This window comes from Caretta caretta, chromosome 1, assembly GCF_965140235.1.
Source record: "Caretta caretta isolate rCarCar2 chromosome 1, rCarCar1.hap1, whole genome shotgun sequence".
Taxonomy (NCBI): Eukaryota; Metazoa; Chordata; order Testudines; family Cheloniidae; genus Caretta; species Caretta caretta.
In genome coordinates, this window is record NC_134206.1 from 191,450 (window position 1) to 216,826 (window position 25,377).

The 25,377-nt window shown below is 49.7% G+C and overlaps 1 protein-coding gene across 3 annotated transcripts in view; it reads left to right on the forward strand.

The window, feature by feature from the left end:
- Window positions 1–25,377, forward strand: part of DCHS1 (dachsous cadherin-related 1) — a 123,752-nt gene that overhangs the window by 49,661 nt on the left and 48,714 nt on the right. For all 3 annotated transcript variants that reach the window (XM_075125415.1, XM_075125418.1, XM_075125422.1), the window contains 2 exons: window positions 282–378; window positions 556–713. In XM_075125415.1, coding sequence (XP_074981516.1) covers window positions 282–378; window positions 556–713 — 255 coding nt within the window. The remainder of the gene's footprint in view (window positions 1–281; window positions 379–555; window positions 714–25,377) is intronic.

A 25,377-nucleotide genomic window follows, 5' to 3' on the forward strand; every position in this document is an offset into this window, starting at 1 on the left:
CTGTGCTTGGAGGGTCTTGAGCAGTGATGCTGAAACAATTTGTATAGTGCAGGTGCTGAGAGCCATTGAACCAAACTGTAAACCCTGCATATGATGGAAGCCCCTTAAAGCCAGGGGGTGCTGCCACATCCCTAGTTCCAGCATTAGTGGGGCTGTGTGGTGGAATGGGGGGCATGGGGTCTGCTGTGGAGGTGGCTGTGCTGGGAGGATTATGGGTTCTGTGATGCGGGGCCTGGGTGCTGGCTGTTATACTATCTCCAGCTCCCCTCTCTGTGTGACAGGTGCTGGAGGAGAAGCCCTCAGGGCTGCTGGTCACCTCCCTTCAGGCCAAGGACCCAGACGAGGCTGAGAATGGGACCATCTTCTACTCACTAACAGGTAATGGGGGAAAGAGGGAAAGCGGTATGGCACCATCACCTCCAGTCATTTGCCTAGGACTATGGTCCTGACCTCCCCACAAACACACACGCACACTCCCAGCATTCCCCAAGCCTGCTCTACACCATGTCTAACCTGCTCTGACCCATGCAACAGCATCTCCCCTTCTCTCCACAGGGGCTTGGGCCGAGCGCTTCACGCTGCATACGGCCACGGGGGAGCTGCGTACAGCCACCGTGCTGCGCCGAACCGACCGGGCCGAGTACATCTTCACTGTGACGGCCAGTGACCGAGGCACAGTGCCCTGCAGCACAGCAGCCACTGTCCGCATCCAGGTACCTGGGCCCCCCAAACCTGCCCCCCCAGGGCTGTCATCCACCTCCACGTACATGGGCCCCCCCAAACCCGCCCCTCCTGGGCTGTCATCCACATCCTGGTACTTGAGGCCCACAGACCCACCACCCCCACGACCGTCATCCACATCCAGGTACATGGGACCCCCAACCCTGCCCCCCAGGGCCGTCATCCACATCCAGGTACATGGGGGGGAGGGCCCTAACCCCTGCCTCCTTCCCCATGCCCACCATCTGCATCCAGGTTCCTGAGCCCTCCAAGTCCCACCCCCCGACCCCACAGCCATCATCTGAATCCTGGTACAGGGACCTGTCACACCCTGGGGTACAAATCCAGACCAATGGGAACTATGTCACCACCTGCCCTGTAACCCTGGGTACCTCACAAAGCTTTGGTGTTGTAGCTCCCACATAAGTAGCCTAGCAGCATGCAGGTCACACCCTGATGCGTGTCTGTGCGCTAGACAGCCCTGGTTCAGCAGCTCTGAGCCCAGGAGCCTGTCTACAGTCCTGCAGCCTCATGCTAACTTCCACCAGCCTGGGTTACAACCAACAAGGTGACCCCAACACACTCCCAGCCCTGAGTTTCCCCAAAGATGCGTGCTCTGCAATGTCCAGCCCGCTCCTGGACAGTTGAGAGACATATATGGTTGGTTTGTTCCTCTACAAACACAGAACACATTGCAACTTATTAACTTGACTGAGTGTAAATACACGCTGCCCTTTAAACTCAGCACTGAGTTGGGTTATGGTAAAAATGAAATAAATGTATTAACAAAATACACATAGGACTAAATGAGTTCAAGTATAAGGAATGAAGATAGAAAGAATTACAAGTAAAACCAAAACAAAATACGCTTCTAAAAATCTCAAATTTAATCTAGAAAGGTACAATCTTTGCCGAAGCAGATTTGTCCTCTGTATTCAGTTCCCAGAGATTTCAGGCCCACCTTGGATGAAGGACCGATCTTTCTCAGCTCGTGAGAACTCTTCTTCCTTGTGTCTGTCTCGTGATGGGTGCCTAAAATGGCTTTCTGTCCTTGTTTATATCTCCCAAAGTTTAATGACCTTTCTTCAGGAGGCAGGAAGTCCTTCTGTGTGTTCAGCTTGCTGCGTCCACGAGCAAGCTGACCTCATGCTGTTCCTCCCTTCTGGTGGGCTTCCTTTCCCCTGTCAGTGAACATGGCTTTCCTTGTTTTGATTCTACCATGGTTAGGCCATGTCTATACTACAAAGTTATGCTGACTCAAGTTACATTGGCATATAGCCGCTGCGATTAGTACATCGCTTTCCGCGTGCGTGCTTGGCTTCTTGTGTTGGCAGAGCGCGTATTATTGCAGAGTGTGATGCACCATTGGTAGGTATCCCACTGTGCAACTTGCCACCGTCCAACACATTGTCTTTTGGGAAGTTTGGCAATGCATGATGGGTCAAAATGAGTTGTGCGGGGTGAGCGGGAGCATGGGTTCAACTTCCCATTTTGCAACTGTCACAGAGTGTGGGGGAGTCAGGGCCCTGCACCCCCCACTTCCTGTGATTCACTGTGACTCTCAGCCAGTAACACAGAAGGTTTATTAGACCAGTGGTTCTCAAAGCCGGTCCGCTGCTTGTTCAGGGAAAACCCTTGGTGGGTCGGACTGGTTTGTTTACCTGCTGCATTCGCAGATTCGGCCGATCGCGGCTCCCACTGGCCGCAGTTCGCCGTTCTAGGCCAATGGGGGCTGCGGGAAGGGCGGACAGCACGTCCCTTGGCCCGCGCAGCAGGTAAACAAACCAGTCCTGCTCGGCAGGGGCTTTCCCTGAACAAGCGGCGGACTGGCTTTGAGAGCCACTGAATTAGATGACAGGAACATAGTCTAAAACAGAGCTTGTAGGCACAGAGAATAGGACCCTTCAGTCAGGTCCGTCTTGGGGGGCAGGGAGCCCAGAGCCCCATCTGGGCCTCCCTCCATTTCCCCAGTCAGCTCCAAACTGAAACCCCCTCCAGCTGTCTCGCCCAGCCTCCCCCCGGCTCTTCCTCCAGCCTTTGTCCAGTTTCCCGGGCAAAGGTGTCACCTGGCCCCAGCCCCCATCCTGGGCTCAGGTTACATGCTCAGGTATCATCCTTCAAGTGAAGTCACACCCTGATATCCCATCCCCAATGCAGACAGTCCCAGTAAAACTCCCACCCAACATTCCCAGGTCAATCCTCCCCACTCCCTACTCCGTCACAGCAACTGACTTCATCCAGTAACGTTATCTGTATACCACAATTTTTGCACCTTTTTTCAAAATCCCACAAACCTGTATAGCCCTCCTCGCTCACTGTCTGTCATCTCTGACAGAAGCATGGAGCCTGCACAGCTCTGCACTATTGTCATGAGCATTGCAAGACAGTGCGCATGATTCTAGAGTATTTGCAGAGCTGCAAGAAGAACTGAATGAGTGGGGAGGGAACATGACGATGCCTTGGAGGACAGATTGCTGTGGGACATAGCAAGAACAAATTCCAGATCGTTGTTGGTGCTCACGGCGCAGCTGCAGATGGTGGAATACCATTTCTGGGCCTGAGAAACAAGCATGACGGATGGGATCACATCGTAATGCAGGTTTGGGATGATAAGCAGTGGCTGCAGAACTTCCGGATGCTCAAGGCCACATTCCTGGATCTGTGTACTGAGCTTGTCCCAGCCCTCCAATCCTTGACCTCCACCACCTCAACTTCTTCATTCGCAAACTCAAATTTTACAATGTCACGTTGGCAGCAATAATTCCATCTTTAGAAAAGGGCATGTGATTCATATCTCTCGATATGAAGGATACTTACTTTCACATTGATATTCACCCTGCCCACAGATGATTTCTCAGATTTACTGTGGGGTCCAACTGTTTTCAATACAGAGTACTCCCCTTCAGGATAGCAACTGTTCCCAGAGTCTTTACCAAGGTATTTTCAGTGGTGACAGCTCACGTCAGACATCATGGCTTCCTTGTCTTTCCGTACCTCAATGACTGTCTTCTTGCTACCAAATCCCGCCGTGTCAACCTCTATGGTGCTTCACCTCCTTTCTCAACTGGGAGTCAGAATCAACGTTTAAAAATCCTTTCTTACTCCCATGATATCTTTGGACTTTGTTGGAGCAACCTTGAATTCTATCACCACTAGCTGTGGAACCTGTCTATGGGCAGGTACACTCATGAACGAAATCAAAACTCACTTTGGATAACAGTCAAAACATGTCTGTCCCGGTCAGCCACATGGCCTTGTGCACTTACATCACTGCATTTGCAAGATTCTACCTTCGTTGCCTTCAAGCATGGCTACAGTCGGTATACACCTCAAGCCATCACTCCATGAACTTTACACTAACAATTCCAACCAAGGTACTGCCCTCCCTCCTTTGGTGGACCCATCCTCATCATGTATCCATGGGGTCCCCTTTGTCCCCTCTTCTCCAGACAAAACCATAATTATGGAAGCATCCCTATGGGGCTCCCACATGGACAACCACACAGGAGTATGCACTTGTCTAGAGTCATAGAATCATAGAATCATAGAATATAAGGGTTGGAAGGGACCCCAGAAGGTCATCTAGTCCAACCCCCTGCTCGAAGCAGGACCAATTCCCAGTTAAATCATCCCAGCCAGGGCTTTGTCAAGCCTGACCTTAAGGAAGGAGATTCTACCACCTCCCTAGGTAACGCATTCCAGTGTTTCACCACCCTCTTAGTGAAAAAGTTTTTCCTAATATCCAACCTAAACCTCCCCCACTGCAGCTTGAGACCATTACTCCTCGTTCTGTCATCTGATACCATTGAGAACAGTCTAGAGCCATCCTCTTTGGAACCCCCTTTCAGGTAGTTGAAAGCAGCTATCAAATCCCCCCTCATTCTTCTCTTCTGCAGGCTAAACAATCCCAGCTCCCTCAGCCTCTCCTCATAACTCATGTGTTCCAGACCCCTAATCATTTTTGTTGCCCTTCGCTGGACTCTCTCCAATTTATCCACATCCTTCTTGAAGTGTGGGGCCCAAAACTGGACACAGTACTCCAGATGAGGCCTCACCAATGTCGAATAGAGGGGAACGATCACGTCCCTCGATCTGCTGGCAATGCCCCTACTTATACATCCCAAAATGCCATTGGCCTTCTTGGCAACAAGGGCACACTGCTGACTCATATCCAGCTTCTCGTCCACTGTCACCCCTAGGTCCTTTTCCGCAGAACTGCTGCCTAGTCCAGAATGTACATCAGTAACCTGGAAGTACAGGCAGTAAGGCAGGTGTGCAAATTATTTCTTCCACTCATTTGCTCTCACCATGTCCTGATACTGTCAGACAACACTAGGACTGTTTTCTACATCAACAAGTAGGGGGAGTGAGATCCACCTGCCTGTGTGCAGAAACAGTCAGTCTCTGGAACTGGGCTATCAGCAGTCAGATCACCCTATCCACAGCCTCAGCAGACACTACATAGAATCATAGAATATCAGGGTTGGACGGGACCTCAGGAGGTCATCTAGTCCAACCCCCTGCTCAAAGCAGGACCAATCCCCGATTTTAGCCCCTGATCCCTAAATGGCCCCCTCAAGGATTGAACTCACAACCCTGGGTTTAGCAGGCCAATGCTCAAACCACTGAGCTATCCCTCCCCCCAATGATCACAATGATCACGATGATCACGAGTGGGAACTTCATGTCATGGTGCTGCTTGACATTTTCACTCTATGGGGAACCCCAGCCAGAGATCTATTTACCTCCCACCACATATTGCTCCAGAGGCGCCCAAGACTACTGCTCCCAGAGCGATGCACTCCAGCTTACTTGGTCAGACCAGTTCCGCTATGTCTTCGCTCCACTGCTGCTCCTGCCACGAGTGCTACATAAGATCTGACAGGTCAGGGTGAAGGTCATCCTGATTGCCCCTTTCTGGTCCCCCAACCTCCTATGCATGTTATCTCGCCCACCGATTTCCCTCCCGACATTCCCTGATCTCCTGGCACAGTGCAACAGCAAGATCAAATCCCCCAGTCAATGACTGCTCCACCTCAGGGTGTGGTAGTTGGATGGGCATAATCCCTAGAATGTGCCTGCTCCTCAGCACTTTGAGACATCTCTCCAATAGCAGAAAGAATCATAGAATCACAGAATATCAGGGTTGGAAGAGACCTCAGGAGGTCATCTAGTCCAACCCCCTGCTCAAAAGCAGGACCAATCTCCAATTAAATCAAAGGACTCTCTTAGAAAATGTTACCTAGCTAAATGGAAATGCTTCTCATCCTGGACCCAGCAAAGAAACGTTCTGCCGCAAGCTGCAGCTCTTCCCCTCATCTTGGACTATATCCTACCTTTGAAGACATCACGTCTATCCCTCAGCTCCCTACAAGTCCACTAAGAGGCAACTGGTACATACCATCTACCTGCTGAAGGCTACTCCATTTTCACACACCTTCGAACCATAGATTCTGAAAAGACTTGATAAGAACTTTCCCACCCCCTCAGAGGATTGTGCCCCAATGGGACCTGAATCTCATTCTTTCAGTATGAATGAGGGTCCCCCTTTGAGCCATTTAGCTACTTGCTCCATGTCCCTCTGTCCAGTGAAGGTTGCCTTTCTTGAAGCTATCATGTCAGTGAGAAGGGCTGTCAAACTAGGAGCAGACCCTCCATACACTGTATTCCATAAAGATAAAGTTTTGTTGCACCTACACCCCAAAGTTATCCCTAAAGTAGTTTTGGATTTCACTTTAATCAATCCATTCACTTACCTGTGTTCTTTTTGAAACTGCACATGTCTGCAGAGAACATAGGCTCCACTCCTCCGGTGTTTGATGAGCCTTGGCCTTTTACCTGCAGAGAACAAAGGCAATCAGGAAGTCCTGAAGATTGTTTGTTACTATAGCAGAAACAGGCAGAGGACTTGCCATCTCCACCCAGAGAATTTCCAAATGGATATCGGGGCTGCATTCTCTTCTGCTATCAGCTCTCAAACCTCCCACCCCACACAGAGTAAGAGCTCATTCCACCAGAGCTCAAGCAGTGACCATAGGATCTCCTCAGGACATATCCCTCCTGGTCATCTGTAAAGCAGCCACATGGAGTTCCACTGACACGTTTCCAAGGCATTATGCCCTGGTGCAGGACTCTGCTGCTGATGCCTCCTTTGGTACTGTGGTTCTCTGCTCAACCCTATCATCTTCATCCTCGCACCCTCCCTCTACTTAGGTACTGCTTGTGAGTCACACACAGTGGAGTACACTAGGGACCATCACTCAAAGAAGAAAAGGAGGCTACTTACCTGTAACGAGAGGTTCTTTGAGATGTGTGGTCCCTAGCTGTATTCGAGTCCTGCCCTCCTTCCCCTCTGCTTCAGATCTTCTTGATGCATGGTGGAGAAGGAACTGAAAAGGCAGTTGATTCGCCCCTCCCTTTATCCCCTCAGTCAGAGGCAAGGGCAAGCCAGGACACATGGGCAGACGAACGGACATTACTTTCAAATTGTCCAACTCTGGGCTCATTGTGTGCATGCGTAACCCACAGTGGACTACAGCTAGGAACCACACATCTCGAAGAACCTCCAGTTACAGGTAAGAAACCTGCTCTTTGCACGGAGAAATGAAGGTTAAAGCATAGTCCAAGGGCTTGTCTACACTTGAAATGCTGCAGTGGCACAGTTAATAGGTTCCCAACCCACAGCTATGTGGGCTGGTGTGTCCCTGTGTGTGTGTGTGGGTGTGTGTGTTGTGACAGGGTCGGGCCAGATGGCTATAGGAGAGTAATAGAAGGCAGATATATTAGCCACGGGCTAAGTAGGTCCCTTTTCCCTGGGTAAGGGAACAGGGAAGGTTCCAGAACAATCAGGAACCTTCAGGAGACAATTAAGACAGGCTGATTAGAACACCTGCAGCCAATCAAGAAGCTGCTAGAATCAATTAAGGCAGGCTAATCAGGGCACCTGGGTTTTAAAAAGGAGCCCACTTCAGTTTGTGGTGTGCGTGTGAGGAGCTGGGAGCAAGAGGCACTAGGAGCTGAGAGTGAGAAAATCCTCCCAAACCCCCAATCCTCCCAAACCCTCCCAAATCCTCCCAAATCCTGGTCAGACACAGGAGGAGTCAACCTGGACTGTGGGTTCAGAAAAACGGCCAAGCTGAGGGCTGCTGTGAAGCTCCAAGGCGAGCAAATCCACCAATAAGCACAAGACCCACCAAAGTAGAGCAGGAACTTTGTCACAACTTGTGTCGGAAGTGGGATCTGGTGTCCACAGCGCAGCGGCAGAAGGAGGGTGTTTGGAAGGAAGAAAAAAAAAAAAGGGGAAGAGGGTCTATTTTTATTTTTTTCACCACAACGGAGGAGGTAGTGCGGGCACTGATACAAGCCACAGCTGCCCAGCAGGAGACTACTCGTGTCCAGGCAGCCGCACAGCAGGAGGCACTGCGGCTGCAGCAGGAGACTAATCGCCTGCTGATGGACCAGGCTGCTCAAGACTGAGCTATGTTGCGGGAATTGGTAAACCACATAAAGGCCCTTACAGAGCTGAACCGCGGCCATGATGGTACGCAGATCATGCAGGCCAGCAATTGGCTGCAGAAAATGACGCAGGAGGATGATGTAGAGGCATACCTCCTGGCCTTTGAGAGGACAGCCCTGTGGGAGGCTTGATCCCGAGAACAGTGGTCTGGCATCCTTGCTCCATTCCTGTGTGTGGAGGCCCAGAAGGCCTACTATGATTTGCCTGAAGAGGCTGCGGCAGACTACCCCCAGCTGAAAGCAGAGATCCTGGCCAGATCTGGGGTAAAGACCGCAGTGCGGGCCCAGTGATATCATGAGTGGAGGTACCAGGAAAACAAAACCCCGTGGTCCCAATTGTATGACCTCATCCATCTCGCACAAAAGTGGTTACGAACTGAGTCCCAGAGTCCGGAGGAGATACTAGAGGTTCTGGTCATCGACCGGTACTTGAGAGGACTACTGCCAGACCTTCATTCCTGGATAAGCCAGAACAAACCCTGCACCTACGACGAGGTTGTCGCGCTGGAAGAAAGGCAAAGGACGGCGAGGGAGCTGACCCGACCAGTTAAGGAAGAAGCACCCCGGGTTAAACTAGCAGCACCAAGCCCTAGAGCTTGGGTGACTGGGTCACCAGGAGAGCCCAGGTGGAAAAAGAGAGGGGCTGAAGGCCCACCAGAAGCCACAAAGAGTCGGAGCACTGAGGGTGAAGAGGATCGTGATGTTAGATTACCCATACCAAGAAACTGGGGAATGCCTAGGGCTCCATACAGATGTTACACCTGCGGGGAGTGGGGACACATAGCTGCACAGTGTCCCAATGCCGAGGAGCCTATTCAGTGTAACCTGGGGAACTGGGTAGACCCATGCTCCCTAATCCACCTTGTGGGGGTCTCACTAACCCCACATATGTACACTAGACCAGTGAAGCTAAATGGGGTAGAGACCACAGCACTGGTTGATTCGGGGAGTGCTATCACGCTTGTCTTGGAGAAGCTCGAAGCTCATGAAGCGTAGTCAGCAGCCGTGGGCTAAGAGTACGGGGATAACATGTGTCCATGGGACAGTTGGTTATTACCCCACCATCCCAGTAAAAATCGAGATTCAGGGGAACACTACTGAGGTAGCAGCAGGTGTAGTCCCTAAACTCTCATACCCAGTGCTCATCGGGAGGGACTTCCCAGCGTTTGGAGACTGACTCCTGGTAGGGGAATTGGAGAAAGGGGGAAGCCCTGAAAGTAGTGAGACATCCACAGTAGACTGTCAACCCCCAACCTTCTCTGAAATATCCCCGGATTTGTTTTCCACTCCCAGACAGTGTAGAAAGATGAAAACGGAAAGAAGGGCAGCTAAGGCCTTGGGAACCCGAATACTGTCCCAAAGCCAGAGGGTCGCTTTCGTAGGTAGGCAGACCCGAGCAGCTGAAAAGGAGGCCACCCAGGAGGGAGAAGCACCCGAGTCTGACCCACACCCTAACGCCTCTGAACCAGTAGAGGCAACAGAGACTGGCCCCCTAGATCTCGGGCAGATTAGCCCTGGGAGAGGAAATTTTGGACAGGACCAGGCTGAAGACCTAAGGTACAGCAACATTAGGAAGGAGGTGACCGAAATAGATGGGGTCCCCATGGAAGGGAAAACCCAGGGACCAGGACCTTACTTCATAATGAAGAAGAATCTCTTATACCGGGTTGCACCAGTACAGGGGCAGAAGGTACAGCAGATCCTAGTACCTCAAAAACACCAGAATACTGTATTAAGTCTGGCCTACAGTCATCTTTTTGGGGGGCATTTGGGGGTAGAGAAGACCCTGGCATGGGTCCTGCAACGATTCTTCTGGCCCGGAGTACATGAAGAAGTGCGGAGGTACTGTGCATCTTGCCCGGAGTGTCAGCTGCACAGTCCCCGTTCCCACTTGAGGGCACCTTTAGTACCCCTTCTCATCATAGAGGTCCCCTTCGAGCGAATAGCCATGGATCTAGTGGGACCCTGGGAGAAGACAGCCCCGGGTCACCAATATATACTTGTTGTTCTGGATTATGCTACTCGCTATCCAGAAGCCGTCCTCCTGCGGAACACAGCGTCTAAAACGATAGCTAAAGAGTTGGTGGGGATCTTTGCCCTAGTGAGGCTACCAAAGGAGATATTAACAGACCAAGGTATCCCATTTATGTCAAAGCTAATGAAGGACCTCTATTCAATGCTACATATACCTATCCTGACAACTTCAGTCTATCATCCGCAGACCGATGGGCTGGTAGAAAGGTTTAACCGAACCCTCAAGGCAATGATAAGGAAAGTGGTAAGTCGAGACGGGAAGGATTGGGACACCCTACTACCTTATCTTATGTTTGCAATCCGGGAGGTACGTCAGGCCTCAGCTGGGTTTTCCCCCTTTGAATATTATACGGACGCCACCCCCATGGCATACTAGATATTGCAAAAGAAATCTGGGAAGAGGAACCCAATGAGGGGAGAAATATAATTGACCATGTGTTGCAGATGCGAGAATGGATAGCCCGGGTCACCCCTATTGTACGGGAACATTTGGAAAAGGCGCAGGAGGCACAGCGAACCCATTACAATCACCAGGCAAAAGTCCAACAGTTCCAACCAGGGATCGGGTGATGGTATTGGTACCCAAGGCAGAAAGCAAGCTTTTGGCCCAATGGCAGGGGCCCTATGAGTTTGTTGAACCCATGGGGGAAGTAACCTACAAGGTGCGGCAGCCAGGACACTGGAAACAAGAACAAATTTATCACATTAACCTCTTAAAGCCTTGGCACCAACGAGAGGTGTGTGTAGTGGCCCAAGAGACCCCGATCCAGGGAAATAATATGCATGAGCAGATCAGGATATCCACTGATCTGACACCAAACCAGAAGAAGGAGGTAACTGAGATGAACAACTGATACCAGGACGTGTTTTCATAGAATCATAGAATCATAGAATATAAGGGTTGGAAGGGACCCCAGAAGGTCATCTAGTCCAACCCCCTGCTCAAAGCAGGACCAATTCCCAGTTAAATCATCCCAGCCAGGGCTTTGTCAAGCCTGACCTTAAAAACCTCTAAGGAAGGAGATTCTACCACCTCCCTAGGTAACGCATTCCAGTGTTTCACCACCCTCATAGTGAAAAAGTTTTTCCTAATATCCAATCTAAACCTCCCCCACTGTAACTTGAGACCATTACTCCTCGTTCTGTCATCTGATACCATTGAGAACAGTCTAGAGCCATCCTCTTTGGAACCCCCTTTCAGGTAGTTGAAAACAGCTATCAAATCCCCCCTCATTCTTCTCTTCTGCAGGCTAAACAATCCCAGCTCCCTCAGTCTCTCCTCATAACTCATATGTTCCAGACCCCTAATCATTTTTGTTGCCCTTCGCTGGACTCTCTCCAATTTATCCACATCCTTCTTGAAGTGTGGGGCCCAAAACTGGACACAGTACTCCAGATGAGGCCTCACCAATGTCGAATAGAGGGGAACGATCACGTCCCTCGATCTGCTCGCTATGCCCCTACTTATACATCCCAAAATGCCATTGGACTTCTTGGCAACAAGGGCACACTGCTGACTCATATCCAGCTTCTCGTCCACTGTCACCCCTAGGTCCTTTTCCGCAGAACTGCTGCCTAGCCATTCGGTCCCTAGTCTGTAGCTGTGCATTGGGTTCTTCCGTCCTAAGTGCAGGACCCTGCACTTATCCTTATTGAACCTCATCAGATTTCTTTTGGCCCAATCCTCCAATTTGTCTAGGTCCCTCTGTATCCTATCCCTCCCCTCCAGCGTATCTACCACTCCTCCCAGTTTAGTATCATCCGCAAATTTGCTGAGAGTGCAATCCACACCATCCTCCAGATCATTTATGAAGATATTGAACAAAACCGGCCCCAGGACCGACCCTTGGGGCACACCACTTGATACCGGCTGCCAACTAGACATGGAGCCATTGATCACTACCCGTTGAGCCCGACAATCTAGCCAGCTTTCTACCCACCTTGTAGTGCATTCATCCAGCCCATACTTCCTTAACTTGCTGACAAGAATACTGTGGGAGACCGTGTCAAAAGCTTTGCTAAAGTCAAGAAACAATACATCCACTGCTTTCCCTTCATCCACAGAACCAGTAATCTCATCATAGAAGGCGATTAGATTAGTCAGGCATGACCTTCCCTTGGTGAATCCATGCTGGCTGTTCCTGATCACTTTCCTCTCATGCAAGTGCTTCAGGATTGATTCTTTGAGGACCTGCTCCATGATTTTTCCAGGGACTGAAGTGAGGCTCACTGGCCTGTAGTTCCCAGGATCCTCCTTCTTCCCTTTTTTAAAGATTGGCACTACATTAGCCTTTTTCCAGTCATCCGGGACTTCCCCGGTTCGCCACGAGTTTTCAAAGATAATGGCCAATGGCTCTGCAATCACAGCCGCCAGTTCCTTCAGCACTCTCGGATGCAACTCGTCCGGCCCCATGGACTTGTGCACGTCCAGCTTTTCTAAAAAGTCCCTAACCACCTCTATCTCCACAGAGGGCTGGCCATCTCTTCCCCATTTTGTGATGCCCAGCGTAGCAGTCTGGGAGCTGACCTTGTTAGTGAAAACAGAGGCAAAAAAAGCATTGAGTACATTAGCTTTTTCCACATCCTCTGTCACTAGTTTGCCTCCCTCATTCAGTAAGGGGCCCACACATTCCTTGGCTTTCTTCTTGTTGCCAACATACCTGAAGAAACCCTTCTTGTTACTCTTGACATCTCTGGCTAGCTGCAGCTCCAGGTGCGATTTGGCCCTCCTGATAACATTCCTACATGCCCTAGCAATATTTTTATACTCTTCCCTGGTCATATGTCCAACCTTCCACTTCTTGTAAGCTTCTTTTTTATGTTTAAGATCCGCTAAGATTTCACCATTAAGCCAAGCTGGTCGCCTGCCATATTTACTATTCTTTCGACTCATCGGGATGGTTTGTCCCTGTAACCTCAACAGGGATTCCTTGAAATACAGCCAGCTCTCCTGGACTCCTTTCCCCTTCAAGTTAGTCCCCCAGGGGATCCTGGCCATCCGTTCCCTGAGGGAGTCGAAGTCTGCTTTCCTGAAGTCCAGGGTCCGTATCGTGCTGCTTACCTTTCTTCCCTGTGTCAGGATCCTGAACTCAACCAACTCATGGTCACTGCCCCCCAGATTCCCATCCACTTTTGCTTCCCCCACTAATTCTACCCGGTTTGTGAGCAGCAGGTCAAGAAAAGCGCCCCCCCTAGTTGGCTCCTCGAGCACTTGCGCCAGGAAATTGTCCCCTACGCTTTCCAAAAACTTCCTGGATTGTCTATGCACCGCTGTATTGCTCTCCCAGCAGATATCAGGAAAATTAAAGTCACCCATGAGAATCAACCAAACCAGGCCGGACCACCGAAGCATATCACCACATTTTCACAGACCCTGGGGCAAAGGTAACTTTAAGGCCCTATCAGGTCCCAGCAGCAAAAAGGGAGGAGATCAAGGCAGAGGTAAAAAGGATGTTGGAGCTGGGAGTCATCGAAGAGTCCCACCGTCAGTGGTCAAGCCCGATTGTGTTGGTGCCCAAACCTGATGGCACCACTAGGTTTTGTAATGACTTTCGCCGGCTGAATGAGATATCCAAATTCGATGCATATCCCATACCCAGTATCGATGAGTTAGTTGACCGCCTGGGCAATGCCCGATTTTTGACCACCCTTGATTTAACAAAGGGATACTGGCAGATTCCCCTTGCCAAAGATGCGAAAGAAAAGACGGCATTCTCTACCCCAGAGGGTCTGTTTCAATATACTATTCTTCCTTTTGGACTGCATCTTTTGTGTAGAAAGAATAGTAAATATGGCAGACGACAAGCATGGCTTAACAGTGAAATCCTTGCTGATCTTAAATACAAAAAAGAAGCTTACAAGAAGTGGAAGATTGGACGAATGACCGGGGATGAGTATAAAAATATTGCTCGGGCATGCAGGAGTGAAATCAGGAAGGCCAAATGACACCTGGAGGTGCAGCTAGCAAGAGATGTTAAAAGTAACAAGAAGAGTTTCTTCAGGTATGTTAGCAACAAGAAGAAAGTCAAGGAAAGTGTGGGCCCCTTACTGAATGAGAGAGGCAACCTAGAGACAGAGGATGTGGAAAAAGCTAATGTACTCAATGCTTTTTTTGCCTCTGTCTTCACGAACAAGGTCAGCTCCCAGACTACTGCATTGGGCAGCACAGCATGGGGAGGAGGTGACCAGCCCTCTGTGGAGAAAGAAGTGGTTCAGGACTATTTAGAAAAGCTGGATGTGCACAAGTCCATGGGGCCGGAAGCGTTGCATCCGAGAGTGCTAAAGGAGTTGGCGGATGTGATTGCAGAGCCATTGGCCATTATCTTTGAAAACTCATGGCAATCGGGGGAGGTCCCGGACGACTAGAAAAAGGCTAATGTAATGCCCATCTTTAAAAAATGGAAGAAGGAGGATCCTGGGAACTACAGGCCAGTCAGCCTCACCTCAGTCCCTGGAAAAATCATGGAGCAGGTCCTCAAAGAATCAATCCTGAAGCACTTGCATGAGAGGAAAGTGATCAGGAACAGTCAGCATGGATTCACCAAGGGCAAGTCACTAATCTAATTGCCTTCTATGATGAGATAACTGGCTCTGTGGATGAAGGGAAAGCAGTGGACATGTTGTTCCTTGACTTTAGCAAAGCTTTTGACATGGTGTCCCACAGTATTCTTGCCAGCAAGTTAAAGAAGTATGGGCTGGATGAATGGACTATAAGGTGGATAGAAAGCTGGCTAGATTGTCGGGCTCAACGGGTTGTGATCAATGGCTCCATGTCTAGTTGGCAGCCGGTATCAAGTGGAGTGCCCCAAGGGTCGGTCCTTGGGCTGGTTTTGTTCAATATCTTCATAAATGATCTGGAGGATGGTGTGGATTGCACCCTCAACAAGTTTGCAGATGACACTAAACTAGGAGGAGAGGTAGATATGCTGGAGGGTAGGGATAGGATACAGAGGGACCTAGACAAATTGGAGGAATGGCCAAAAGAAATCTGATGAGGTTCAACAAGGACAAGTGCAGAGTCCTGCACTTAGGACGGAAGAATCTCATACAGCGCTACAGACTAGGGACTGAATGGCTAGGCAGCAGTTCTGCAGAAAAGGACCTAGGGGTTACAGTGGACGAGAAGCTGGATATGAGTCAGCAGTGTGCCCTTGTTGCCAAGAAGGCCAATGGCATTTTGAAATGTATAAGTAGGGGCATTGCCAGCAGATCGAGGGATGTGATCGTTCCCCTCTATTCGACACTGGTGAGGCCTCATCTGGAGTACTGTGTCCAGTTTTGGGCCCCACACTACAAGAAGGATGTGTAAAAATTGGAAAACGTCCAGCGGAGGGCAACAAAAATGATTAGGGGACTGGAACATATGACTTATGAGGAGAGGCTGAGGGAACTGGGGATGTTTAGTCTACGGAAGAGAAGAATGAGGGGGGATTTGATAGCTGCTTTCAACTACCTGAAAGGGGGTTCCAAAGAGGATGGATCTAGACTGTTCTCAGTGGTAGCAGATGACAGAACAAGGAGTAATGGTCTCAAGTTGCAGTGGGGGAGGTTTAGGTTGGATATTAGGAAAAACTTTTTCAGTAGGAGGGTGGTGAAACACTGGAATGCATTACCTAGGGAGGTGGTGGAATCTCCTTCCTTAGAAGTTTTTAAGGTCAGGCTTGACAAAGCCCTGGCTGGGATGATTTAATTGGGGATTGGTCCTGCTTTGAGCAGGGGGTTGGACTAGATGACCTCCTGAGGTCCCTTCCAACCCTGATATTCTACGATTCTATGATTCTGTGGGGCACCTGCCACCTTCCAGCGTCTTATGGACAAGCTCCTACGGCCCCATAGCAGTTATGCAGCAGCATACCTGGATGATGTGATTATTCACACCCCCGACTGGGAAACCCACTTAGGAAAGGTGGAAGCAGTTCTGGACATGCTAAGACAGGCTGGCCTCACAGCCAACCCAGCCAAGTGTGCTATAGGGCTAGCTGAGGCTAAATACCTTGGCTACATTGTCAGAAGGGGCATGGTCAAGCCCCAACTAAACAAACTAGAGGCTATCCAAAATTGGCCCCGGCCGAATTGGAAAAAGCAAGTCCGGTCATTCCTGGGTGTGGTTGGGTACTACCGACGATTTATTCCCCATTTTGCTACCAGAGCGAGTCCCCTGACAGACCTGATAAAACCCCGGGGTCCAGACATGATGAAGTGGACAGATGCCGCAGAGAAAGCATTCATGGATCTACAGACAGCCCTCTGCAGTAACCCCGTGCTTATAGCCCCAGACTTCAACAAAAAATTCATTTTACAAAGAGATGCATCTGAAGTAGGATTGGGAGCTGTCCTATCGCAGATGGTCGGAGACGAAGAACACCCAATCCTCTACCTCAGCAAGAAACTCCTCCCAAGAGAACAGAAGTATGCCATGGTTGAAAGAGAGTGCCTTGCTGTGAAATGGGCCATGGACACACTACGTTATTACCTTCTGGGATGACAGTTTACCCTTGTGACCGACCATGCACCCCTTCAGTGGATGCAGTGAAATAAAGAGAAGAACGCAAGGGTGACCAGATGGTTCCTGTCCCTACAACCTTTCCAATTCACCATACAACACCAGGCTGGAAGCCACCATGGCAATACAGATGGCTTGTCACGAGTACACTGCCTGACGTCCCAAGTGGCCCAACCCCGTAGTGTTGAGCAGAGGGCGGGGATATGTGACAGGGTCGGGCCAGATGGCTATAGGAGAGTAATAGAAGGCAGATATATTAGCCCTAGGCTAAGTAGGTCCCTTTTCCCTAAGTAAAGTAACAGGGAAGGTTCCAGAACAATCAGGAACCTTCTGGAGACAATTAAGACAGGCTGATTAAAACACCTGCAGCCAATCAAGAAGCTGCTGGAATCAATTAAGGCAGGCTAATCAGGGCAGCTGGGTTTTAAAAAGGAGCTCACTTCAGTTTGTGGTGTGTGTGTGAGGAGCTGGGAGCAAGAGGCACTAGGAGCTGAGAGAGAGAACGCGGACTGTTGGAGGACTGAGGTGTACAAGCATTATCAGACACCAGAAGGAAGGTCCTATGGTGAGGATAAAGAAGGTGTTGGGAGGAGGCCATGGGGAAGTAGCCCAGGGAGTTGTAGCTGTCACACAGCTGTTCCAGGAGGCATTCTAGACAGCTGCATTCCACAGGGCCATGGGCTGGAACCCGGAATAGAGGGCGGGCCCGGGTTCCCCCCAATCCTCCCAACTCCTGGTCAGACACAGGAGGAGTCAACCTGGACTGTGGGTTCAGAAAAAAGGCCAAGCTGAGGGGTGCTGTGAAGCTCCAAGGCGAGCAAATCCACCAATAAGCACAAGACCCACCAAGGTAGAGCAGGAACTTTGTCACAGTGTATTACTGCAATGTCATTTTCAAAACACAGAACACTTTTCAATAAAATATAGTGTAAGAAGACTACAAAAGTGCAATTCTCGGTGGAGTTTGTAGCCCACTCAGAACAAAGACAATCTAGGTGGGATATTGCACAGCCCCCCCAAACCCTGCCACCCACAGCCACCATCCAAGTTCTGGTACACACACCCCCACACACAGCCCCTAATCCCGCAGCCATCAACTGTGTTCCGGTTCACAGTCCCCCAATCCCCTACCCCCTCTGCTATGTAACCATTGTCCATGTTCCAGTTTACAGCCCCCTAACCTCCCACCTCCCTGCCACACAGCCATCATCCATCTTCCACTTCACAGTCCCCCAGCTTCCCACCTCCCTGCCACATGGCTATCATCCATGTTCTGGTTCACAGGGCCCTTTGTACCATCCTCCATGGCCATCATCTGCATTCCAGTTCAGAGCCTCCCAACCCAATGGGGCCATCATCCACGGTCTGTTTTGCAGCCCTTCTATCACATTCTAGGGTGCAGTCCAGACCAGTAAGGGGTTTTGTCACTACCAGCCCTGCTACCTTGGGTGCCTCACAATGCTTTGCTGTGGGAGCTCCCAAGCTGGACCCCTCACAAACAGCCTGCATGACACCCTGAGTATTTGTGTGTAGCTGCAACCTGTCAGCACACTCCAGTCACACTCTGGTTTCCACCAGCCTTGGTTACCATTTGCAGTGTGACCCCAACACACTCCCAATCATGGATTTTCCCAAAAGCATGTGTTCTGCACTGTCCAGCCTCCTCCTGGTTTGCTGCCCTTATAAGAGGTCAATATGCAACAGTTTGTTTTTTAACTGGAGTTCCCAAATGGGTTGATTTAAAGAATAAAATAAGCATTTTTAACTACAAAGAGAGATTTTAAGTGAGTACTAGTATAAGACATTAAAGTCAGAAATGGTTACAAGAGAAATAAAGATAAAAAGGTTTCTAGTAACTAAAATGTAACAAACTAGACTTGGTTCAAGGTAAAATCCTTACCACATGTTCCCAGCAACAGGGACGATCAAATTCTGAGGTCAGAACTCCTCACAAAATCCAAAGGCTGGTTCCTTTGTCTTCATGGGTGAGAGAGAGATAGGGTGAGAAAGAAAGAACAAACCTCAGGGTGGTTTTGCCCCTCGTTTTTATAGTCCTGTCACCCTTTGAAATGCATTTTCCTGAGGGTTACACCTGGATAAAGTTTCTTCCAGCTGTGAGGATGGAGACATGACTCCATGGTGAAAAACGTTTCATGTTGTTTTTTGCTAAGACGCAGATTGATCTGTGTCATGGAGTCCCCGGGCGATGCTCTGGAACTGCTCCCTACGAAGCTAGTCAGGACTCTGGGGAAGTCTCCTTTCTGTGAGCAGACTGTCTTCAGGACACACAGCTCACACAGCTTCCACCTTCCTGGGTCTGGCCTCGGAGCATTCAGCATCCGCTCTGCCCCTCCGTGCACTTCTCCCAGCGAGTCCGCCCAAGGAGGGTCCTGGGGAAGCCAGAGGGTCTTGCACCCCAACTTCACAGTCAGACGTGACTCTCAGCCAGCCAGTAAAACAGAGGTTTATTAGATGACAGGAACATGGTCTAAAACAGAGCTTGTAGGTGCAGAGAACAGGACCCCTCAACTGGGTCCATTTTAGGGTGCAGTGAGCCAGACAACCACGTCTGCACTTCACTCCATGTCCCCAGCCACCCCCAAACTGCCTCCCCCTCCAGCCCCTCCTCCTTTGGGCTTTGTCCCTTTCTGGGCCAGGAGGTCACCTGATTCATTTGTTCTCCAACCCTTTAGCTCTCACCTTGCAGGGGGGAAGGGCCATTCTCTGTGTCCAGACCCCTGCACACCCCTGCCCTCTAGGGCTCTGCAACAATCATACACCCTTATCCCACCCCCTAGGTACTTAAGAACTGCCTAGGGAAAACTGAGGCACCCCCACACTATTCAGAGGAAACATTAAGAACAGTCCCGCTTCATCACATCTCTCCCCCATTTGAGACCGAACTGAGCAGGGTCACTTTAGCCAGTGACCTGGGGAAGTTCGAACCCACCAACGTTCCCATGGATGCCCCAGCATCTCTCCCATTCCTTGGTGGGAGTTACACCAGTCCCTTGCAGTTTCACGCCCTCCCTTAGGTCGGGGGTGGTTGATAGCACTCGCATGCTGCATATGGGAAGGTTTATGCGGCCGGTGCGCTTTTGCCACCCCAAAACCCCTGGGGTCAAACTGGGATCAGGTCTTCTCCCAGCGCTCCAGTCTGGAGGGCTGCAATTCGGGCTCTCTTGGTTAAGGGCCCCCATCTTGACCTGGGCCACATACTGTTCACTTACAGAACTAATATGGAGACATTCCTTTCTCAACAACCTTGTCTCCCCAACAAGCTGGCCAAACACAGCCACTTGGTTATAGGACTGTTTAACTTTCTTAACAGCTTTCACTTCATCTGAGACCTTCTCAAAGCTATCCACACTGGATCTTTCAACAGGAAAGTCAGTGGCTTCATTCACAACGGAAAATTTCTGGCTGTTAGGAACTGAAACTTTCTTGATTAAATCACTTTCACACCCTTCAGTTGCAGTAAATTGCTTGCAAAGACTACCATGAGGATTCCTTTCCCTAGGGGCTTTTCTATGCAACAATTCACCCTTCACAGAAATTCTGCTCTTACCCTCTTTACCTAGGGCTTGCTCTAGAGGAACACTTTCCTGAGCAACAACAGACTCTTTCTGGGTCTCACTTACATCCAGAATTACCTCTGGCCCATCAGGCAGATTCCTACACAATCCCCTTTCAGGCAAACTTAGAGACTTCCTAGATAAAAGGTTAGAAGCATTCTCCTTCCCTTTGCCACACACAAGTTCAGGAATCTTTTCCTTCTTGCTACAGGTTTCCACACCCTCAGTAGGTAACACAATCAAATCACCTTTCTGCTCTCCTTGTGCCCTGGCTAGGATCTCACTCTGATTAGACAGAGTTGCTACATCCTTTCCCAACAACACACTAGCAACAGGCAAGCACCAGAATTGTCTGGGCTCTGGGATTTTGCATAGACACTAACTGGCTGCGACCTAGTTACAGGGCCATTCTCCCGAGCAGACACAAACTTAAGGCCCTTCCCTTCCTGCACTTTAGCTGAATCCAGAACCAACTCTGAGACAACTGCACTATTCTCAACCGTCACAGGCTGAAAGGCCCCTTCTGTCTGCTCCACAGACAAAGAAGAGCCAGACACACCTTCTCCTTTCCCAGACACCCAGCTTGGGATCTCATTCCCCTGGTCCCAGCACACAGGGCTGTTCACAGACAACTGCTTGGAGACCGGGGTAGCTCCCTCCATAGGCAAGTCAATACCCCTGACAGACACAGGCACGTTTCCTTCCCTGTCACAATTCTCCACCCAGGTAACAGGTAAGGTACAGGGACACTCATCTTCCACTCTCCTCGCCTTCCCACGCTGCTGACTAGACACAGCCATCAGCTCACAAGGCTGCCTAGGCTCATCCAAACTTCCCTTACCAAGCACCTTACCACTCCCCACAGATCCCCTGTCCTGCCTGTGTCTCCCCGCACTCAGCTGGGGTCTCCGCTCCCACTGTGCTCAGCACTGCCCTTGCTGTCCCAGTGGGGCTGGCAGCAAGTTCACTGCTTTCCTCACTGCATCAGAGCCAGCGTGAGTCCCCTCTCCAGTGTGCAAGGGGGCGGGGAGCATCTCTCTGTCCCACCCAGCCCCAGGGGTCTGCTTACAGGCAGGCAGGCAGCCTAAGCCTAGCAGCTCCTCCCTGCTGCCAGCCAGGTCATCTGCATTTTCACTGACCATTTCCCTCTCCGCCGATTGGTCCCCTGGATTCAAATTCAAACCCTTGGCCGTTACAGGAGTAGGGCCTGGATCCTGTCCCAAAGAGACACAGTCACTCCCCAACAGGGTCTCACAGCCAATATCCTGGAGAACCCCAACGACCAGCCAGCCCCACCTCTCCTGGGTCTGCACAGGAATCTGGGCCATAGGCAGGGTGATAGGCTTCATCCCTGGGACCCTCACACAGCCCCTCAGCCTCTGAGGCTGCACCACCAGGGGACTGACAACAGTTCCCTCTGTCCCAGGATCTCGCCACCCCAGGAATGTCTCCCCATTGACCATCACCTTTCGCTCCCACTGGAGGTCTGAGGGGCCTGACCCCAGGATACACCACCCAGACATATAGGTTGGGGTCAGGAGTGGGAGCCTGTCCACCTCCCCACCCATCTGGCTGGCGGAGTCTATGGCCTTGGGACCCAGCAAGGGAGCTAGACACCGGGGCTTTTCCGCAGGGTCCCCCTGGTTCAAATCGCCAGCCTGCTCAAAGGCAGTGAGGTGGGCATCCACATCCCCCCCTCCTTAACCAGGGGCAGCAATTTAGTCTCGAGGTTCCCTGCGAACTGGCACCCTGGGGTCTATCCCCACTCACCCCTGGGAGGTCCCCTATGCTTCTCCGCTCTACCACCACCAGTTTCTGCTGCTGCTGCTTCTGCAGTTCTTTCTTGGGCTCTTGCTGTCTCTCACAGTCCTCTTGCTCTTTCGGACTCAGCTCCAATCCCGTCCGTCTCCGATCCCCTGATGGCGAACCCGATCGTGAAGACCCTCTTCTGGTCGGGGATAGGAGTCTTGGGGATGCCTGGCTACCACTCCAGCTGCTCCCAGATCCTGTTTGGGTCAGGAATCTGTTCCTTAGAGCGGTCATCGTCCTCCAGCTGCACGATTAACTGTGCTTTGGTGAACTTCCCAATGCTCAACCCTCTCTTTCTGGACAGGATTACAATGTCCTTCTTAAGTAGAGAATGACAGACCATCACTCCGCTCTTCCGAAGTTGTTGTGGACTCACAGGCCTGTGCGCTCTTAGCTCCCCACCATTTCCAGGGAGAACCCCTAGTGTGCCAGCCCTTCTCGAGGTCACCACCTCTTTGCCAGGGTCGAGCTGCAGACTCCTCCGTCCCTTGGACTGCTCCATTAAACATTAAGAACAGTCCTGCTTCATCATAATCTGTTCATGCCCCGCTTCACTGCCAAAGAACACCCACTTGCCAACTTCGATGACACCTAGCTAGAGACATTGACTTGTCCTTTGTCTTTGAGGAACAGGCTTACCCCCTCCCCAGACTTGTCTAGTAAACGTATCTCAATTATAATTTAAGCTTATGTTTATACCTTTACATATGATGTTGCTACACCCATTTCACTGTGCTGTTATTGACCAGCAAGTTATTAGTTTTCAAATGATACCTCACTAGGCATATTTTTTACAAAGATTATGACTATGGTGTGTATGGTGTGAACTATGGGGTGCATTCAGTTCATAGCCCCCCTGCCACAGGCCATCATCCCATTCTGGATTTTAGTTTCCCTGCTCTATAGTTATCATCTGTGGTCCATCTTGCAGTCCCCCAACTTCTCACCCTCTTGCCCCATAGCTATCATCTGTGTTCTGGTGTGCAGCACCCCAACTCCCTGCTCCACTGCCATGTGGCCATCATCTGCATTCCAGTTCACAGTCCCTCAACCCTCTGCTCCCCTGCCATGTAGCTATCATCCACATTCTGTTTTGCAACCCTATCCCACCCTGCCCCATGGCCATCATCCACATTAACATAAGAACATAAGAATGGCCATACTGGGTCAGACCAAAGGTCCATCCAGCCCAGTATCCTGTCTGCTGACAGTGGCCAATGCCAGGTGCCCCAGAGGAAGTGACCCTAACAGGTAATGATCAAGTGATCTCTCTCCTGCCGTCCATCTCCACCCTCTGACAAACAGGGGCTAGGGACACCATTCCTTAGGGACACCATTCCTTACCCATCCTGGCTAATAGCCATTAATGGATTTAACCTCCATGAATTTATCCAGTTCTCTTTTAAACTCTGTTATAGTCCAAGCCTTCACAACTTCCTCAGGCAAGGAGTTCCACAGGTTGACTGTGCACTATGTGAAGAAGAGCTTCCTTTTATTTTTTTTAAACCTGCTGCCCATTAATTTCATTTGGTGGCCCCTCGTTCTTATATTATGGGAACAAGTACATAACTTTTCCTTATTCACTTTCTCCACACCACTCATGATTTTATATACCTCTATCATATCCCCCCTTAGTCTCCTCTTTTCCAAACTGAAAAGTCCTAGCCTCTTTAATCTCTCCTCATATGGGACCTGTTCCAAATCCCTAATCATTTTAGTTGCCCTTTTCTGAACCTTTTCTAATGCCAGTATATCTTTTTTGAGTTGAGGAGACCACATCTGTACGCAGTATTCAAGATGTGGGCATACCATGGATTTATATAAGGGTAATAAGATATTCTCTGTCTTATTCTCTATCCCTTTTTTAATGATTCCTAACATCCTGTTTGCTTTTTTGACTGCCACTGCACTCTGCATGGATGTCTTCAGAGAACTATCCACGATGACTCCAAGATCTTTCTCCTGATTAGCTGTAGCTAAATTGGCCCCCATCATATTGTATGTATACTTGGGGTTATTTTTTCCAATGTGCATTACTTTACATTTATCCACATTAAATTTAATTTGCAATTTTGTTGCCCAATCACTTAGTTTTGTGAGATTTTTTTGAAGTTCTTCACAGTCTGCTTTGGTCTTAACTATCTTGAGCAGTTTAGTATCTTCTGCAAACTTTGCCACCTCACTGTTTACCCCTTTCTCCAGATCATTTATGAATAAGTTGAATAGGATTGGTCCTCGGACTGACCCTTGGGGAACACCACTAGTTACCCCTCTCCAGTCTGAAAATTTACCATTTATTCCAACTCTTGTTCCCTGTCTTTTATCCAGTTCTCAATCCATGAAATGATCTTCCATCTTATCCCATGACAACTTAATTTACATAAGAACCTTTGGTGAGGGACCTTGTCAAAGGCTTTCTGAAAATCTAAGTACACTATGTCCACTGGATCCCCCTTGTCCATGTGTTTGTTGACCCCCCTCAAAGAACTCTAATAGATTAGTAAGACATGATCTCCCTTTACAGAAGCCATGTTGACTTTTGCGCAACAATTTATGTTCTTCTATGTGTCTGACAATTTTATTCTTTATTATGGTTTCAACTAGTTTGCCCGGTACTGATGTTAGACTTACCGGCCTGTAATTGCCAGGATCACCTCTAGAGCCCTTCTTAAATATTGGCGTTACATTAGCTATCTTCCAGTCATTGGGTACAGTAGCTAATTTAAAGGACAGGTTACAAACCATAGTTAGTAGTTCCGCAATTTCACATTTGAGTGCTTTCAGAACTCTTGGGTGAATGCCATCTGGTCCCGGTGACTTGTTACTGTTAAGTTTCTCAATTAATTCCAAAACCTCCTCTAGTGACACTTCAATCTGTGACAGTTCCTCAGATTTGTAGCCTACAAAAGACGGCTCAGGTTTGGGAATCTCCATAACATCCACAGCCCATGAAGACTGAAGCAAAGAATTCATTTAGTTTCTCTGTGATGACTTTATCGTCTTTTCGATTGTCCAGGGGCTCCACTGGTTGTTTAGCAGGCTTCGTGCTTCTAATGTACTTAAACGTTTTGTTATTATCTTTTGAGTTTTTGGCTAGCTGTTCTTCAAACTCCTTTTTGGCTTTTCTTACTACATTTTTACATTTAATTTGGCAGTGTTTATGCTCCTTTCTATTTACCTCACTAGGAATTGACTTCCACTTTTTAAAAGATGCCTTTTTAT